The sequence below is a fragment of the Ochlerotatus camptorhynchus genome, unplaced genomic scaffold (genome assembly GCF_037179485.1).
Source record: "Ochlerotatus camptorhynchus isolate MF236.1 unplaced genomic scaffold, CSIRO-AGI_Acam_v1.1 ptg000768l, whole genome shotgun sequence".
Taxonomy (NCBI): domain Eukaryota; kingdom Metazoa; phylum Arthropoda; class Insecta; order Diptera; family Culicidae; genus Ochlerotatus; species Ochlerotatus camptorhynchus.
The window spans coordinates 469,470-489,901 of record NW_027041235.1 but is presented as its reverse complement, the minus strand read 5'-3'; the positions used below and the strand labels follow the sequence as shown (position 1 = coordinate 489,901).

The window sequence follows — 20,432 nt, the reverse complement described above, 5'->3', positions numbered from 1 at the left end:
ATTTTTCATCATTACACGGGGTTAACAGAAGTTAGTCTGTAAATTTTGGTAACACATTTCTCAACTTTGAATTTTTCACAGATTTTTTTAAATTTTACCGAAGATTTCCGCAATTCAAAAACTCGGTAAAAATTACTGACTTGATAAGTGCGTACTGATGTATGGTTGGTGAAGAGGCTAGTATGTGGAGGGTATTCTCGGGCTAGTGAATGCCACCCATCCCCACTTATAATTCAGTAATACACAATTTATTCATTTCTGTTTGAAATGTTTACAAAGTTTGACAAACAGAAATGAGCATTGCAGTGTAGTTACCAATTTTCCAAGTCAAAGACTTCAGATAACTGTTCAAAGTCCCAGATTATTTATAACGGAATCGTAAACTTCGAGTTTTCTAGGGAGTTGATCTCGAGCACTTTTGTGATTTTAGGCACTAAATTGTCATCACAGTTTTGTTATTGCATGTTTTCCGGTAGCAGATAATGGACTCCTGGAAAAAGCGAAGTGAAACCAGAGCCCGAGGTTCTGAATCATATCACCTTAAAACAATTTCTATGTAAAGATCCCTTCAGACCGATCACGTTTGTCATAGTGGTCTTTGTTTTTTTGTTCATGATTCCGTTATAAAAAATCTGGGACTTTGAACAGTTATCTGAAGTCTATGACTTGGAAAATTGGTAACTACACTGCAATGCTCATTTCTGTTTGTCAAACTTTGTAAACATATCAAACAGAAATGAATAAATAGTTTATTACTGAATTATAAGTGGGGATGGGTGGCATTCACTAGCCCGAGAATACCCTCCACATACTAGCCTCTTCACCAACCATACATCAGTACACACTTATCGAGTCAGTAATTTTTACCGACTTTTTGAATTGCGGAAATCTTCGGTAAAATTTAAAAAAATCTGTGAAAAATTCAAAGTTGAGAAATGTGATACCAAATTTTACAGACTAACTTCTGTTAACCCCGTGTAATGATGAAAAATTAAAAAAATCGATTTTATCCAATCTTTACGAATAACAGTCGTTTGAATTTAACCGAGTCAGTAATCCAAAAATCCAGTAAAAATACTAACTCCTGTAAAAAATCTAAGTGTGTATGCAGAAGCAGCGGAGTTGCATGCTCCTCCATCGAAACAGCACCGCAGCTGAGCTGCGAGTGCTATGAAATAAAAAGGACATCGACTTATTACCACTACCTACTTCTCTCCCTTCCGCTCTCAGAACTCGCCGATTCGGTGTCTCTCGTTGTGTTTTCTGCTGAGACTGAGCAATATTCGATACCGCGAAACATCTCCGCAGTTATGTTTTCTTTCGGCGCAGGAGATGTGCGGTAATCAAAAGTTAAGAATGTAGCTAAACATTTACAATAACATTCTAACAAATGTTCATGTGCGTAGTCCACTGCAACAGCCGAACGTACGAACGAATAGGGTGACTATAGTGCATTTTATGAAAACGTCACAAGTTTTTATGGCTGTTTTAAATCAATAATTACGAAGAAACCATAAAGCCTACAAGGTTACTACCAAGGACACAAATCTAGGAAACTGCATGGAGAATGTTTTGTAGAACAACTAAATAAACAGAAATGAAAATATTCAACTTAAAAACACTAAAATGCATGAAATTTCACCAGTTTTTTCGGTACTTTCAACATACTTTTCAATTTTAATGTATGATAATTAACTTAAATCGAGTTCTTTTCTGGAAAGCATTGATAGCTAAGACTTTAATCATTCATTTGGTATGTTGAAATCAGAAAACCACATTAAGATTAAAAAAATATAGCTAACCAAAGTTGGCAATACAAAAAAACATAAAATGTTGAATAACTCACTTAGCAGTCATTTCCGACCCTATGTTTCATGGGGATTTTTTCATAACTTTAGGAGCCCTATCTACCCTGAAAATATGTAAAACCCGGAACCAAACACCCTGTATATCTGTATACCTTAATAGAAAAAGAATAAGAAGAAGGAATAGAAATCGAGAACAAACAATTATTACCCAACTTAGCACTTTACACCACTTCACCGAAAACAAATGAAGAATTCAAAACAAACACCTTATAGACGTATTCCAATATACCGTATAGTAGAATAACATTACCAGATCAAATCTTACCCGTAGGAGCTAAATATTTTGTAGTTAAATTCTCACACAGAAACACCCAGCATAGAGAAAAATGAAGCGGAACCTATGATTAAGTGCACAAACACACCCACCCTCCCTACATACCATCCGTTCCCGAGACGGTATGCAACACAACATCAACAACAACAATAACAGCAATTCAGGTGGTGTCTGCGACGGACAGCATGGGTACAGCTTTCAACTGTACGTTACACGACCAATGAGAGTAACTCAAAATTGAGGCGAATTGGACTCAAAATTGCAAAAAAGTGGGGTTTACCATTTCCAGGTACCTAAAACTTCTTGAATGTAAGAAAAATCACTAAGTCAATTCACGGCCAATGAGAGCAACTCAAAATTAAGTCGAATTTGACTCAAACTTACTGTTTACTAACATACTGAGTAGCCCCACTTTTTGAAACTTTGAGTTGAATTCGACTCAGTTACTGAGTTATTCTCATCGGCCATGTATGAGAATTAAAAATAACTGAAATGAGATCATAAAAAGTACTTAAAAAATCCACATTAGCGAATACAAAATATGTCAGATAAACCTTAGCTGATAACTGCAAGCGAGCAGTATCGTGAAATTAGTTGAATATTATTATCAAAACCAGAGTATTGTGATCAATGTATAGAACATTCAAACCATCGTCAAATACATATTATATTATTACCGGAATGATGGTTAACGCCTAAGTGAAGTATTCGAGGGAAGTTGATTTCGCGCATGAAACGAATATGCTGTTGATTTTACTTCTATAGAATGACCATACATTTTACAGGCAACAGGGAGATTTGCTTTATTTGGAGAGTATTAAATGGTGTACTTAGTGGCAGTTTTGATTGTGTAAATATTCGTTCGTAGTGCGGAATTATTTTAGTGTTTAATATGTAGATAGATGTGTACATATTTCCCGGTATTAAACAACTTCCTTTTGAAAATGAAACTTTACATTCTGAACAGTGTTGTAAGCTGGCAAGTATAAAAAATGGAAACGCAACGACTCGAAAGCGTCATCCTCGTATGACATATGATGTTTTGCAGCTTCTTTTGGAGCAATTTTTGAAAATTCCATTGAAATTTTATAGTTTGATCGGTCAAATGCTATAGTGTATATTAAATTAAAACAGTAACCCAGCTACCACAGTAATATCCACACAAGGATGTACAGTGAATCAAGATCTTGTATTATAATTTCCAGTATGTTGTAAGTGTACTTTCTAGAAACAAATAAATGCCTTGTAAAATTATGATTTTCTATGTTTATTTTTGCTTTATCCATTATTTCCTTTGCTTTTCGTTGGCTTTGTTTAATCTTATCGGTAGAAAGTTGTTAGCACATGAATTATTTCCATAGGGTGAAATGTTTCCAGGTCTTGGTTCGAGTCATCGGAACACATGTCAACCAGGGCATCATCCTCAATTTGCAACATTTCCTCATTTCAGTTCAACTTCATAAACCGCATACGCATAAGACATAGGGTTAATCGAATATATGCGACATATCAATTTTTGGGCACCTTAACCACAAGCCTTCAGTCAGAGCTATTTATCGTTATACACCACTTATCACCTGAATATGCATTCGAACCTTGCATTTACCACCAAAATGGATATCATTTCACCAATGAACGGATTATTATTAAACAAGAAGATTTAAGAAAAATGTGATTATTTTTATGAAGGTATAGACATATTTTTACCTTGAATTGTACCTATAAAGATGTTTAAATAATCATCAAACAAAAGAGAAAAAATGCTTTGATAAAAAACGCCTGTGTAGTAAGTTTACTCTATCGTCGACTAGTCCTAACCACTAATGGTAAAACTAAACTGATTATTTATGCAAAAGAAAAAAAAATCCTGTGAAAGTAAATTATACATACACGCACTTTATACAGAAGTACGGATAACCCCTCTTCGAGACAAAGAAAAAAAGGTGAGTTATGAACAAAGCACACGTTGAAACGCTTTCCATGTTGCGCGGGTTGTCGTAATTACGAGGGTCTAAATAAGAACAAAACAAAAGAAGCAAGAATTCCCGATTACGACACTATTGGTACCAATTTATTGCATTGTTGATAACTATATAAGGATACTGACATAATATTGAGCCGTGAAGTACATACAATATTGACGACATGAATAAAACAGATATTAAATGAAATGATGGTGCTTTGTATTGTTTGAAAGGTTGAGAAAGATTTGGTTTAGATGAGTTCACCAAGAGCTACTGTTCATTTTTCATTGCGGTCTCTGTTCCGCAATATAGATGGCATTCGAATGTGCAGAAAAGCAGCTTCCACACCTACGTAGAATATCGCACCCATTCAACAACACGCATGGGCCGGGACCAACGGCTTTACTTCCCTTGCGAAGGAAGACGTGACCAAAGATTTTTATGAAAAATCCCACCGACCTTGGCTGGGATTAAACCCAGACCCATTGAAATGTGAAAGCAGTAACGCTTACCACTAAACCACCAGCGCCGGCCTAAGAGCTACTGTTGGGAGGTATGGTTTTTTCCCCCAATTCATTTAACATGACTCAACTGTCTTAAAAATTCTACATAACCAAGTAACATCGAGTAATTTAATTTAATAAAAACCCTGATTATGCCACGTACCAGTTACAAATGCTTTTCTCTAATATTATATAGTTGTACCACATCCTCGCTCCGGTATACAATACCTACATACGCATCGTATCCGGCCTTCTCCCTTCCACGCCTGCAGACGCCGTATGTGTGGAAATCGGGATCCTCCCTTTCCGCTATCGATCTGCTGCAGCCATTGCTACGAAAGCCGCTGATCTCGCTGCTAAGACATCCGGGAACGAAAGGGTCTTATTCTCCTCAACGAGGGAAACAGAGCCATCCGCACTGCAGCCAACCGTGTCCTCCCCCCGGTGGCCAGGGTCCACTGGCATGGAGAGAAGGGTTGGCGATCAAACGTCGTCAAAATAGATAAGCGGATTAAGAGTAGATTACAAGCCGGAGATAACTCTGTAGCTTTGAGACGTTCTGTTGCAGAGCTTCTTGGGTCGGTTCATCCAGGGCACATTCATCGCTTTACGGACGCATCGCGGGTCGGAGTTGGACTCGGAGTGGCAGGACCGAACACTGCAACGAGGAGTGTTCCATCTTTTCCACTGAAACCGCAGCTATTCTAGACACAGCTATTACTCCTTTAAGACAGATCAACTGATACTCGTGTTAACTGATTCACAGCGTCATCCAAGCGCTGGAAGCCGAAGCCCCGAGCCACCCCTGGATACAAGCCATTACACGGTACGCCCTACCTTCAACCGTCTTTACGTGGATCCCCGGACACTTCGGTGCTCCCTGAAAAGAAGCTGCGGACAGGCTGGCGGGATCTGGTGCATCCCGTCCCTGCTACACCAGGAACGTACCCCCTTAGAAGTCAGGCGTTGGATTGCAAAAACTATTATGGAAGCCTGGCAGCCAAGGGACGCGCACTTACAGGTCTAATTGAGTGATACTTAAATACATCGTGGTAATTTAAATACTTTGAAGACAGTACTAATTTGAATTTAAATACTTTACGCCGTATTGAAGGTAATCAACAAATAATGGACGATAATACTGTAATGCATAATAATTTAAATGTATTGAAAATAATTAAGATATAACATTTTGTTGGTAATTAAAGTATTTAACCCGTAAAAGCCCGGGACAAACTTTTTATTTTCAAAAATTTGTATCTCAGAGATGCCATGGCCGATAAAAATGACTTTTTTTTAACATCATTCCGGTGAGTGGTTCTTACATTTCTTGGGTGGTACTCCCCCCCATGACCTTCCCTCTTTTCTATATATTCAAGAATGTGTTGGCACGGGGGTATTTTTCCAATCTTTATCATATATCTTACATATCATTGCGACAACATATAGATTTTTTTCGTGACACTCCTGGAAATGATAGAGAACATTCATAAGACCACATGGCTACCATGGAACCGGTTCCGGATGTTCCGGATTATGGTTCCAAATGGTCAAATTTATTGCCTGTCATAACAATATCAAGCAACACATTAAATCACATCTACTCGACGAAATATGACCAATGGCACTCAAAACGACGTCCACAGAGCCATATGACCACCGTAAAATCGGTTCCGGATATTCCGGATTATGGTTCTGTATGGTCAAATTTGATATCGCTCATAACCATACCAAGCGACATATCAAATCACATCTACTCGACGAAATATGACCAATGGCACTCGAAACGACGTCCACAGAGCTATATGGCGACCGTAAAACCGGTCCAGATATTCCGGATTATAGTTCTGTATGGTCAAATTTTATATCTCACACAACCATATCAAGCGACATATCAAATCACATCTACTCGACGAAATATGACCAATGGCACTAACACAACAATAACAAAAACTATATGTTCAACATTATGGTCAGTGTTTGGAAAATCATCCTCATATATCATTCATTAAGGAGCCTCCCAGAGAGAATAACAGCACTGTTTTGAGACCCACGGCGGCACGAGGACGATCATCTGGTACTGTAGATACAAATTACCAATTGTATGAAATGTAAAAAGATAACAGTACTAACTATGAATAACTCTAAAATATAAAGCAATTAATTTTTGAACCTCATTGGTGATTGCAAGGCAAAACTCATAGGTGAATTAACTTATGCTTGAGATTTGAGTTTTTGAGTTTATCCGAAGTGGATGCAGGCAAATCCGTTGTCTATCAATTTTTGTTTCTAATATTTAAAATATTTGGTTTAAAATTTACAAAGATACATAAGAAAGACGATGCAATTATATAAACTGCCTAAGATACGCAAAACCGTTTCAATTGATCCTGAATTCCATCACTTACGTCTTGTGGAAGGTGACCAGCTCCAATCGGTTCTCCATTTGTTCTATCGACAGTTCTTCTGAAAGAATTCGCCAAAATTCAGAATGTCGGCTGGGATTTGAATTTTCCCAATTTGGGTACAGCTCTATGAAAATCATGTATGCATTCAGGCATCCAATGTCAATAATATCAAAAAAAAAATTTTTTGATCCACACTGGACTTCTCCTTGCATCGCACTATGGGCAAAAATGGGTCCAAAATTACCCAAAATTCAATATCTCAACAGCACGCTGAATTCCGGCCATGAAAAACAACTTTTCCGAAGGGAAATCGTCCGGGGAATCAATTGCACGTGGTCCCATAGACCGGAGAGCATTGTAGGTATGTGTTTTGGACCATTTTACCCCATTTTTCCCTACTGTTTGGAGGAAATGTTTTTTCACAGCTCTATTTTTCGTAAAACATAAGCACTTTATGCATGGTTTTAGAATACTATGTCTTTACACAACAGTTCATGAGATATTAGGGGAATACGGGGTACACTTAATAGGGGAGTAAGGGGTAAAAGTGAAAATAAAATCAATGTTTTTAATGCAAAACCCATTTTTTTTAATATTATTATATTTTTTTTTCTGAAAAATGCTTTTAATTAACTTTCATTTGGTATTTTGAGTTCCGTCATCGGCCTAACAGTTCAAAAGTAATAAATTTTTGAAAAAAATCGAAACAAATTTGTTTGACCGCCCTAATATATAAATAGTCCCCTAATAACAAAATAAAAATATGGGTCTTATATGTTGCGATAAGAAACAAAACTACAAATTTTTACAAAATTCTGAGAACCACTATATCGTTTTGCTGTATACAGACAAAAAAAGTGAAAACTGTTTTAAAACAGATAGCAGTAAATTAAAATTTCGGTTGTATTTCTCGTTCTTTGATCTCCTACATCGACACCACCCTTGGCATGATTCTAATATTTCACAACATCCGGTTTTTCAATTCGAGGATCTGTTTTTTGGATGCTTTTTTAAGTCATCAAGACGATGGGCTTCTTTCTCTTGCGTTCAAAATATAACGTCAATGTCATAAATGTGCTGAATCCTTGAATGATTGAATTAGACTCTCGTCCTTTTGAATTAGAAATTCTGGTGGAATTAAGGGTTTGTTTGATCTGACTGTTCCTGTATAGTAAGTTCTGTTATGCCACAGGTAGTTGACGAGGTCTATGGATGAGAATAAATTATCTGCTTTTATCTCCCTCCATTCATTCAAATATGAAGAGACGAGATCAGTGACCTTTCGCATAGCTTGATTTTTTTCGGGCATATTATTCACCTTGCCCGTATATACTTGCCAGTTTAGTAACTATCCTTGAGTTGAATAACAAACCCATATTTTGATCCCATATTTGCCGAGTTTCGATTTTATATTAACGCGGAGTTGGCAGTGTCCTGTGGAAGAAATTTAAAGCCGTTTTTATCAAATCGTGAACTCGTTTTATACATATATCAAGGAAAGCAGATCTGGCCATGAGAACTAGGGTAAGTGAGCTAGTTTTTGGTCCTAGTGGTCCTCTAATTGGCCCTACCTTTATTTTGTTTTTATTCATTCTTTACCAAATTTATTTAGATGCACGATTAGAATATAGATTTTTTCGTATATCTATGCAAATAAGACAATTTATTTTAAATTTAAGTTAGGCGCTAGGGCCAAAAACTGAAGCACTTGTGCCATAATTGGCACACTTACCCTATTGCTTATACAATCCACAAACGTTGCTTATAAACACTTGTGTCAAAGAATTAAATACAAACTACATTTTCTTTCATACTCTTAAGCAATATTTTAATTTAAATCCTTACTTACCTCTGAAAAGGCACAGTCGTTCGTCTACGGTCAAATTTTTGAGAGCGACGTAATTATCTTGACACCTGACAACAAACTTGTCGAACACCGATCGAATTGGTTCAAGTTTGTCATTGCTAACTTGGAACCGCTGAGGATGAGTGGACCGATCGTCAAACCGCAGGCCGATATAGATTTGCTTGAATCGATTTTTACTCATTACCAGTCGGTAGAACTCAATCCGCCAAACTTTATCTGATGTCCATAGTTGATCCAAACTGACATGGTTCTGTTTATTTCGACCGGTTGCAATCAAGATGGCAATAAATCCTAGCATTTCGTTTCTTGTTACAGGTTTCCAGCTTTCTGAGAACCTTTGTACGCCATAGCCATTTGTACAATAAACCACTTCTTCAATAATTTCGGCTGTAAAGAACGCTTCGAAAACATACCGTGGAGTTTTCATGTTTTTACAATGACTCACTGGCCCAATATTGAGTAGATGAAATTCACCACCAACGAATGCACTTTCGCTAGAAGTTACCTCCCATCGGTATTGATTTTTACCGATGAAAGCAGGTGTAATTGATTTTGAACTGCATACACGGCCATGTATATAGCGTAGGTTTAGAATTAAAAAATCGAAAAATATATACAAAAAATACCTCTCACCCCAGCAGGCCTGGGTTCAATCCCAGTCGGTCCCAGACATCTCTGATCACGCCTTCCTTCGGATGGGAAGTAAAGCCGTTGGTCCCCGGTTCATGAGTTGATGGGTCGATATGTAGGGCCAGGGAGCTGCGTCTCTGGAGTCGGTAGCATTGGTGCTAAGCACGGAAAACAAAATCAAGGAAAAAAATAGTCTTACTTATGTCTCCTTGTAAATTTGATACCAAATATTTGAAATCTTAGAACCAAAAATGGATAGACAACGGAGCCGTTCATATGATTTTATGTTTTTTTTTATTTGACATTGGCGATAAATATTTCGGCGAGTTCATATGCTTTGATGATTTATCGTGTGATATGATAATGATTAATCATGAAATTAAAGAAAATAAATCCATTACCTGGATCATCGGAAACCTATTCTAAGTTATCAAAATAGCTCTATTTATTTTTCTGAATATCTTGAACCGGTTTCACAGTGGCCCTATGGCTCTATAGCTGTTGTTTGGAGTGCCATTGGTCATATTTCATCGAGTGGATATGATTTGATATGGTTGTGTGAGATATAAAATTCGATCATACGGAACCATGATTCGGAATATCTGGAACCGGTTCCACGGTGGCCCTATGGCTCTATAGTTGTTTTTTTGAGTGCCATTGGTCATATTCCGTCGAGTAAATTTGATTTGATGTGTCGTTTGGTATGGTTATGAGCGATATAAAATTTGACCATACAGAACTATAATCTGGAATATCCGGAACCGATTTAACGGTTGCCATATGGCTCTGTGGATGTCGTTTTGAGTGCCGTTGGTCATATTTCATCGAGTAGATGTGATTTGATATGTCGCTTGATATAATTATGAGAGATTTCAAATTTGACCATGTGGAACCATAATCCGGAATATCTAGACCGGTTTTACGGTGGCCATATAGCTCTGTGGACGTCTTTTCAAGTGCCATTGCTCATATTTCGTCGAGTAGATGTGATTTGATATATATGTAAGATATATGATAAAGATTGAAAAAAATACCCCCGTACCAACACATTCTTGAATATATAGAAAAGAGGGAGGGTCATGGGGGGGAGTACCACCCAAGAAATGTAAAAACCACTCACCGGAATGATGTTAAAAAAAGTCATTTTAATCGGCCATGGCATCTCTGAGATTCAAATTTTTGAAAATAAAAAGTTTGTCCCGGGCTTTTACGGGTTAATTACATTAAGTACGGATAGTTTACTTTAATTACCGTCAGTACTACTTCAAAACGCATTAATTACTTAAAGTACTTTGGATTGCACTTTAACTTCAACTCACCGGTTCTTTGAATTGCGTGCTCGTCGTGAAAATGCTAAACATTATCTACCCAACAAGGAGAATTCCAAAAATTCTCGCTTCTCTGTGAAGGTCCAATTGACCTTCGCCACCTCCAAGAGAATGCTACTGATGCTCGACCCAGCAAGGAGAATTCCGAAAATTCTCGCTTCTGTATCAGTTCATCAGATATTGTTCATCATTTTTTATAGATTGAAAGACGAAAAAAAAAAACATAACCCTAAAACGTACCACTAAATTTATCACGTCACTCACGAAACTTCTCTAACAACAGTGTTCCAAGCTCAGCTAGCACAACACTCTGACAGACCGAAACCGCATGAAAACAGAAAAAGAACGGGCACTATCGATGATTAATTCAGTGCTAACATTTGAAAACGGCACAAAAGCCATTTGTAAACAAATGGTTTGTGGGCCCTTTACTCACTACTTGAAGTACACCCACGCGACACAACAGCAACATCGTGTAGGGGAAATTTTCCCCTTCCTGACGATGCTGTTGGTTTGCGTGGGCGTTCTTCGGGTAGCGAGTAAAGGGCCCACAAACCATTTGTTTACAAATGGCTTTTGCGCCGTTTTCAAATGTTAGCACTGAATTTTCCTATTTCGAAGAGCATCCATAAATCTGTCGGTGTTATTTACCTTCCGCGGTGCTCCAAATCGCCAATTGTAGAATTTGTGCCCTGGTCTCCTGGATGTTGTCCTGTCGTCTCCTTCAGTCTCCGTGGAATCCGTCCGTCTTCCTCTTCTCGTACACTCAAAAAATATTGAAATCTAAATCTCCGTACCGACGCAAAGGTCGGTATAAAGGGAGAGAATGCAAACTTAGTATAAAAATGGTTTATGCGTGCCATAGTATAAAATCGAAATATACTTTCAATGCATAGATACGATTTATTCGAGAGAATGATTTTTCGCTTCTTTATTTTATTTATGGAAAATATTATTGTTTTCAAATAAGTTTTCAGGAAGCTTTTTTAATTAGTTTATTTTTTATGAATATTATTAAAAAAAAAAAACTTACAATTTCGATGCTGCACAGCAGATCACAGGCGCAGTAGAAATCCGCCGGGACAAAGCTCTTCACCAGCACGAAGCTCCGAAGGGAATCCAGATGTTCTTTTTCCTGTCATTTTAGTAAACACTGATCGAATTCCACTCCGTTATTCGGACTAAGTATAAGTTTAACGAAAATTATAATCGAACCAATGTATACATTTCGAAAAACCATAAAATGCATAAAATTTAATCTATATTCGTTTTGTAATATTTTTGAGTGTACGTTCAATCAATCCCCTCGTCAGCGTTGCCAGATTGTTTTAAAGCTTATCGGTATCAAAGGTATTAAAAAATCGGTATTTATCCTCGTATATATCGGTATTTGAATAAGCTTCTAAATGGAGCTGAAAAAACATCCAGATAAAGACGAAAGAAGCTCTTCTGGATGAAGTTCGAGAAAAGCTGGAAAAACATCCGGGAAACTACCGAGATACGAATTTAGAAAATTTTAATAAACTATCGGAAAAAAAATCGGATGTCACATCCAAAGGAAGCTAGAAAAGTTTCGGAAACCGGAAATAAATTTCCAGAAATAGTCATTTCCAGAGAAAGCCAGAAGAAGGTCGGAAAAATCTTCCAATAGATGTCGAACAAAAAAAAATCTTTGGCTTATGGTCAAACGTCCAGAAGAAGACGAAAGAAATTTCTGGGAGAATTAATTGAACTTCCTGGAGAAGACGAAAACAAAAACTTTCTGGAGACACTGGCAGAAACTTCCTAAGGTAGATTGGAAGAAACATCTGAAAAAAGTCGGAAGCCAGAGCGCTTACGGAACAGCCGAAAGAAACGAGGACATAATTCCGGAAGAAAGAGATTCCTGAGGGATGTTCTAATGATCCAGAAAATTTTCCTGATATTCATGAAACATCCCTGAAGACTCCCAATTTCCCTGAAGTTTTCGGAACATTACTGAAATACACTTAGGAACATTCCATAATTCCTCGAAATTCCTTAAAAGTTCTTGTAATTTTCCTGAAATTACGGGCATTTTTGGAGTTCTCTTGTCATCCTCGAAGCGCTCGGAACCCCTCTGATTATAATAAGACTACCGAAATATCTCTAATCATCTTTGAAGGTCTCTGGACCAGTCTTTTAAGCGGTCACGGTAGTCGACACATTTTCTGTGATAATTGACTGCCTTTGCCTCCGAAACTTGCAAAGCAAGCTATCATAGTACAGTACCAAACTAAAATGTCGTATGACAGGCTCTGTCATACGACACTGTCGCCGATGATCGTCACGAATGTATGTATTTTAGTTTTTCTCATAATAAGAGCTGCTGATGATGTGCTTGTGTGAATTCTGAAAATAGCAAGCAATGATGTCCTAGTAATAATATTTCTGATCAGAAATGGGTTGATTTACACCAAATTGAGGAATTACAACGAAATCACACATGTCATATGATAGCTATTTTGATAATTTTCTTTTAGCTCGAATGTTATTCTACCGCTCGTGTTGTGTGAGAGAGACGACGGTAGAGCATGAGTGTTCGAATACAAACAGACTGTCGCGTACGACGACGAAGCGAGTGTAGTAAAAAACGTCAACTGTTTCAACCCCTGCTCTGGACTTTCTTGAAGATTACGAAATCTCTTAAGTGTTCTCACAATTTCCTTGCATTTATTGTAACATCAGCATTGTAGCTCTGATCTTCCCGATTTTTTTTTGATTTTTAAAAGTTATCGACACTACCATTCAAAAGCATAGAACTTTCCATAAAATGTTCTCACAATGTTCATGTAACTTCCCTTACGCCCCTCAGGACATTGCTGAAGTTTTTCGGAACTCCTTTATAATTTCAACAATTTCATTGAAATAAATTGTTCTGATGCTCTCTGAGCTTCACTAAAGTTCATGAAAACCATTAAATTTCCCTGAAGTTATTTGTACTTTAAAAATATATAAGTTGTGTTAAGTTCACTGGAGTTCGCCGGACTTTTCTGAAATTTTCAGGTTTTCTAATTTTAACAGAAGTTAATGAAACTGTCTTTAATTTATCTAAACTTACACAAAAGTCTGGACTTTTCTGAAGATTCAAAACTTCTTAAATGTTCATGCAGCTAGTGTGGATCCGCAATAAAAATCTGATAGCATCCTTGAAGTTCCGGGAAAGTTGAAAAAACTGGCGGGAGAAGATGAAAAAATCATTCGATCGGATTCCAGGGAAAGTTGGATGAAACTTCAGGAAGTTTAAAAATTAATAAAAACTTCCGGAAGTTAAATAATGTTTAAAAAATATTTCTCGATTCCATATGAATTATCGGAAAGTGCCATCGACTATTTCTCGATTTCTTCTTCTTCTTCTTCTTCTTCTTCTTCTTCTTCTTCTTCTTCTTTGCATTTCAAGCTTATTGCTAATCGCATATTAGCTTATTGCGTGCTCTCAACTTAGTGTTCTAGATGCACTTCCACAGTTATTAATCCAGGCATAACATTTGATAACGGCACAAAAGCATTTGTAAACAAACTTTCTAAGGCCCTTTACAGGCAAACCAAAGTTCGCCCACGCAAACCAATACCACTTTCGGAAAGGTTGCTCCTATCCGATGATGTTGTTGGTTTGCGTGGGCGTACTTTGGTTCGCGTGTAAAGGGCATTAGAAAGTTTGTTTACAAATGCTTTTGTGCCGTTATCAAATGTTATGCCTGAATTGAGAGCTTTCGATGCCTGTGTGGCAAGTCCAATCATACTTCAATGCCAAGGGAAGTCGAGAAATTTTCCAACCCGAAAAATTCCTAGACCAGACCGGGAATTGAACCCAGCCACCTCTAGTATGGTCTTGCTTTGTAGCTGCGGCTTTACCGACTGAGCTAAGGGAGGCCCCAATATTTAAATTTCTCGATTTATGGGTAGCCAATCAAAAGGAGGAAATGCAAACATTAGTCGCAAGAGTATCAAGCATAAGGCATCTTTAGAGATCATTGTTTAGAATTTGGAAGGCTCAAAAAATACGAGGAGTACAAAAAAATACAAGTCTCTTACAAAAAATTCCTCTGAAATTCGAGCGCGGGCAGGCAATAATAATTTTGATTACAGGGTGTCCACGATGAAATTGCCACACACAAAATTGATTCGCAAAATTCGAGTTTTCATCCGATTGCCATCAAATTTTCAGGGATTGAGAAATAACTATTAAACTTCATTTTACCATTTTACTCGTATTTTATTTACAGTCCATACGCAAATGCCCGCACCTTGGCCTTAACCCCGGCCATAAGATTCTGCACAACCTGTGAATCAACCGTTTTTTGCATGTAAACCCATACTTTCTTCAGTTCCTCGACTGTCTTCACTACCTTAGGTCGTTTAAGAAGGTGCTGCTTCATAATCGCCCAGTACTTCTCGATGGGGCGGAGCTCCGGAGTGTTGGGAGGGTTGAACATTTTCGGCACGAAATTGACCTTATTGTCCGCATACCACTTCAGCACGTCCTTGGAGTAGTGGCATGAGGCCAAATCCGGCCAGAAGATTGTTGGGACGTTGTGGGCCTTCAGGAGAGGAAGCAGCCGCTTCTGGAGGCACTCTTTTATGTACACCTGTCCGTTCATCGTGTCCTGGGTCACGAAAGGTGCACTCCGCTTCCCGCACGTGCAGATGGCTTGCCAAACCAGGAATTTCTTCGCAAATTTGGACATCTTCTGAGTGCGGACACGCTCCGGAACGCTGAACTTATCCTTGGCCGTGAAAAACAGGTTGCCGGGGATCTGTTTGAAGTCGGCCTTCACATATGTTTTGTCGTCCATGATGCAGCATTCAACTTTCGTCAGCATGTTGAGGTACAACTTCCTGGCACGGGTTTTGGCGGACTTGTTCTGCTTCTCGTCGCGATTAGGGGCCTTTTGTACCTTGAACGTTCGAAGCCCAGCCTTAGTTTTGGCCTTCTGGACAAAACTTCAGCTTAGGTGCAGCTTCTTAGCCACATCCCTAACGGAGGCGTTCGGATTTCGGTTGAAGGCCCCAACTACGCGGTTGTGATTTTTGGTGTTGTACGGAATACTTTTTCCTTCACTTCTGGGCTTCCGATCGGTGGTCAACCGTTCCTCGAACCGCTTAATCACTCGCGACACCGTGGAATTCGCGATTCCCAACGTTTTAGCGATGGAACGATGCGAGAGATCCTTGTTCTCGTGATGAATGCGCAAGATTTTATCACGCACGAGCTGTTCTTTCGACTCCATTTCCGCGAGTTTTGATCACAGGACTTTAAAACTTGCAGGATGTAAATAATGCACTATGAACTAAATCCACCCAAATTTTCATTAAATTCTACCCAACGGTTAAAAAGTTAGAGCAATTTCATAGTGTGGCAATTTCATCGTGGACACCCTTTAAGAAAAAAAAATCGGTATAAATCGGTATAAAATCTCAAAAATCGGTATTCTTTGGAAATTTATCTGTGTATCGGTATCTAGTTCGGAAATCGGTATAAATACCGATAAATCGGTATATCTGGCAACGCTGCCCCTCGTTTATCTTCGTCCGTATCTGTCACTCCAAGAGCAAGGTCGCTTTCTGATACACTGATAAATTGAACTATTCCCATTTTGCTTGAAATTTAAGCAATTGGTATTTAAACTCAGTTTAATCATATCGAATGATTAAAAATTAATCCTCTCTTTCTAAAAAATAAGCATCTGATATTAATCCCAGTTTAATCAACCATTAGATAGTAAATTATCTTTTTTTGAATATTTTTTAATCATTTTTGATTCTATTTAAAAAAAAATTGATTGAATTTTAATCTTTTTTTATTATATATCAGTATTGAAAAAGAATAATTATTAATACTGGAAAGATTATTTCGATTTTAATCATGCATGACTACTGCCGAAGTAATCATGGCTCGGACTCAATAAGGTGAAGCGGGAAACTGTATACTTTTTTAAGTTTTTTTGATTTAATTTATCTTTGAGTGTAGGTGGGTATGTTTTACCTCTCTCTTTGGAGATGAGCAATGTTGTATTAACAGGGCATGGTCAATAGACTGATGCAAAATTTGACTTTTTCGCTCCACAGTGCTTAAATGGTTTCAAATCGACGTTAGCCTTCCAAAGTTACAACTCGTTTGGTTAGAAACAGACCTCGCACAAGCCATTTGAAGTTTACATGTAAATTACTATGGAAAATCTCAACTTTTTGTTCATTGCCTTCTAGTCTTTTTCCATATTGAGCTGCGAAACAGATAGCCATTCTTATAGATAATTTTCTCAGCTACAACTTTGCTCAAGATCGTTTCTTTGTAAAACGAGACAAGAAAAAGTTATTAATTATTTATGAGATTGGTAAACTTATGACATGATCAAGCAGCTGCTCTGTAGGCAACACTGTATTTTGCAGTATGACATAGTAGCCATGATTTTTGTGTCCTATTCAACGCCCCAGAAACACCAATGTTGCCAGCTGAGCAGTTGATTGAGCATGATCATACACACTTAGTTTTTTCTACCGAGCTCGGCTGTGCAAATCTCGGCAAAATAAGTTTTACTGAGATCTCAGCAAACATTTCATTTGGTTGCTGAGATTCAGCTAAGCATTATCCGAGACTCAGCTATCAAATGCCAAAAAAAAAGTGGCATATAGTTTTTTTCAGCTGTATTTAGAAAACTATCATGTTTGAGATTTGGCTACATTTTTGGATTCAGTGCACGATTTTACATAAGGATCAAAGGTCAAACATTGGAGTTATTTTTTTTTTACTATTATTTGTAAACTAGCGTAATATCCAAAACTCAAAAATCATGCTTGAGATTAAATCACCGATGATATTTCCGGATGAACTAAATACTTTTAAGTTGACTTTCTTCATTCTATCGATTGATTTTTAGGCGTTTGGCAAATTTGCACGCGAGTTTATTTCCTCAGGAGGACTCAATGAATGAGATTTGAGAACGATTTTCCGAACAATGGGTCACTTACACCCAGGGTTACTTCATTAGATGTTATAATGGTGATTAGTACTTGAAAGTTACACGAAGAGGTCGTGAAGTATGTGTTTGACACAAAAAAAAAGTCAATATTGCTTTCAGTGCGTCACAATCAGCGATTTTACGATTCGTGAGCACCCTCTCTGAGCGAACGCTTACTATTCATAAGATCGCTGATTGCCTTGAAAGCAAAATTGATAGGTTTTATGAGTCAAACACACCTCAGGCCCGCACCCGTTGTGAGGTTATGAACCCACTGGTGATTGCAAACTTTGAGAAGCTTCTTGAGCTAAACCCTCAAACTCGTTTTATGACATTGTACTACGTGCTCATAACACAGGATGTCAGCCCTTCACAGCATAATCCCTCCGTCAATTTTCGCTGCAAAGTTTGGCCAAGTTGATTCCGAAAGATCGTTCTTGATAGATGGATCACTAATAGAGTCGTTTCTCATGAAAATACGGGAGCTTTCAAGTGCTTTATCTTTAAGATCTTTTGTCATCACCTTTGCATGGGTCCCATCACATTGCTCGATTCCGTTTAGTTTGTATTTTGTACGTGTGGGTTTTTTTATGTTTGTTTTCAAGATGAATAGAAATAAGTTCATGTTTTAGGATTAATTAAATATTTGTATCGTAAACCACATTTCAAACCTCCTTCTCCCTTTTCCCATAAAAAAAAAAAAAAAATTGTAAATCTCCACTAACCTCGAGACAACCGCGAGTATCCGGTCTAGCTCCTTAAACTTTAAATATAAGACATCAATAATGTATTACGAAAATGATAACTCGGCTCTGCAAAAGTTTATTCGATGAAGCCTGTACAAATAAAGTAATTAATAAAAAAACAAATGAGTCAAACACATACTTTTCACCCTCTTCTTGTTACGTACAAGTACAACATATCATTACATTATAGGGTAAATGTTGGCTTCGGCACCCATTGACTGTTTTCGGCAACCTAAATTTAAACGTTAATTTCACTATGTTTTCCCATCAACGCACTTCCCTGAATGTGTCCAAACGATTGTTTAGCCTTTCAGCTTCAATCTGATTATATTTGAACGATCGAGCAATCCAGTAATGCTACATTTTTCTTCAAATAAAGCATACGCACTACAAAATGGGGTTGATTTCGAGTTGCCGATAATAGAACAGCTGGTTAACACGCAGTTCTAATGGGAAGGTTGCCGAAGAAAAAGAGGCTGCCGACAATAGTCACACTCACCTGAGAAGTTTGGAGCGTTGTAAAAATGCTTTCAAAACGTTTTGAAAAATTCTGTCGATTGGAATGGATAGAGAAGCAAGCAGCAGATGAATGTAAACAAACAGACACATCATATATGTGCGTGACGCTGAGAAAATGCTAGTAGAAGTGCAGACGCTGCTTAGATTGACGAGAATACGTAAATTACCCTATCTAACGAATTCAAAAAACGATTTTTTATAGCAAGTGAGTGGAAACAACCCTGCTTTCTATCCCCGTTATTTGCAATCATTTTCCATGGAATTTAGTGCTATATCGTAAGAGGTTTAATATTTTTGTGTGACGGTCATCATCGAATTGAAAAGTATTTATTTTATTTTAATTTGTATTTATTACAACTAGAGATTTGGAGAACGGTATTTACAAGGTTTGTCCAGAACAATTTTGCTTAGCGGCTAACAACTATTCTTATCAATAAATTAACATCCTCACTTATGGGTACGGGTGTGTCCAACGGTACTACACATTGCTTCAACAAGTTTAACAAATTCAACAACTGTTACAATTTGTAGTTTTTTGTTCCTAAAATAATAACTTCTACTACTGTCCAACTAAAAGAGGAAGGCACCAACGTAAGATGCCTTTAGTACTTTCCATTTCTTCATGAATGCTTGCTTATGTATTGTGCTGTCTGGAAGGGAAGTTCGAATTTGATTCGCGTTTAATAAATAGTGGCTCGAAACAAAATGGAATGATTGTTTGTGTGTGTGTGTGTGTGTGTGTGTGTGTGGTGTGATTCTGAAATAACATTTCCTTCTCTTTCACATTTAAGTTCACTGGTAATTTTCACGTCTTAATTCGGAAAATTAGGTGGTTTGGTTGGTCTCCATCCATTTCGATCCTAACTTGGTGGAGATGGCATTTCTTCTTTAAAAATGATACATGAGTTTCGAATTTGACAAGAAGACATTGGTCCTACAGCAAGGAGTCAATCGCATGTATCACGCCGTTTGTCGTAGGAATGTTGGACGTCTGTAGGTATCCGTCGTTGATTTTGATTTTTCCTGAAAGTATGTTGACATGGTAGATTTGGGAATGAAATCGTAACTGTGATTTAAAGCATACCTCCACTCTTCTGTAACGTCACCGTCTTGCCTTCGGCCATGGCATCTTTAACTTGGTAGAATCGCATTCCGGCGGTGAACAAAGTGCCTGGAACGACGTGCTTCTTGACCAGTTCCTCCGCCTGGTCCTTGTCGGTGACTAGTTTGTTCAGCTCATCCGTTGAGTAGTGCGCAAAGGCCGCATCGGTTGGGGCGAATACTGTATACGTTTTGATACCTGTTGCGAGAAAAGAGGGTTTAAGCATTTCTGTGTTTGTCTTGATTC

The 20,432-nt window shown here is 37.8% G+C and overlaps 1 protein-coding gene across 1 annotated transcript in view; it reads right to left on the bottom strand.

Moving 5' to 3' along the window:
* Positions 1 to 19,873: 19,873 nt before the first annotated feature.
* Positions 19,874 to 20,432, bottom strand: part of LOC135714971 (uncharacterized) — a 236,930-nt gene continuing 236,371 nt past the window's right edge. The window contains exons 6-7 of the mRNA XM_065238373.1: positions 20,169 to 20,384; positions 19,874 to 20,107 (exon numbers count right to left, since the gene is read on the bottom strand). Of these exons, the coding sequence (XP_065094445.1) occupies positions 20,019 to 20,107; positions 20,169 to 20,384 (305 nt within the window). The 3' untranslated portion in view covers positions 19,874 to 20,018. The remainder of the gene's footprint in view (positions 20,108 to 20,168; positions 20,385 to 20,432) is intronic.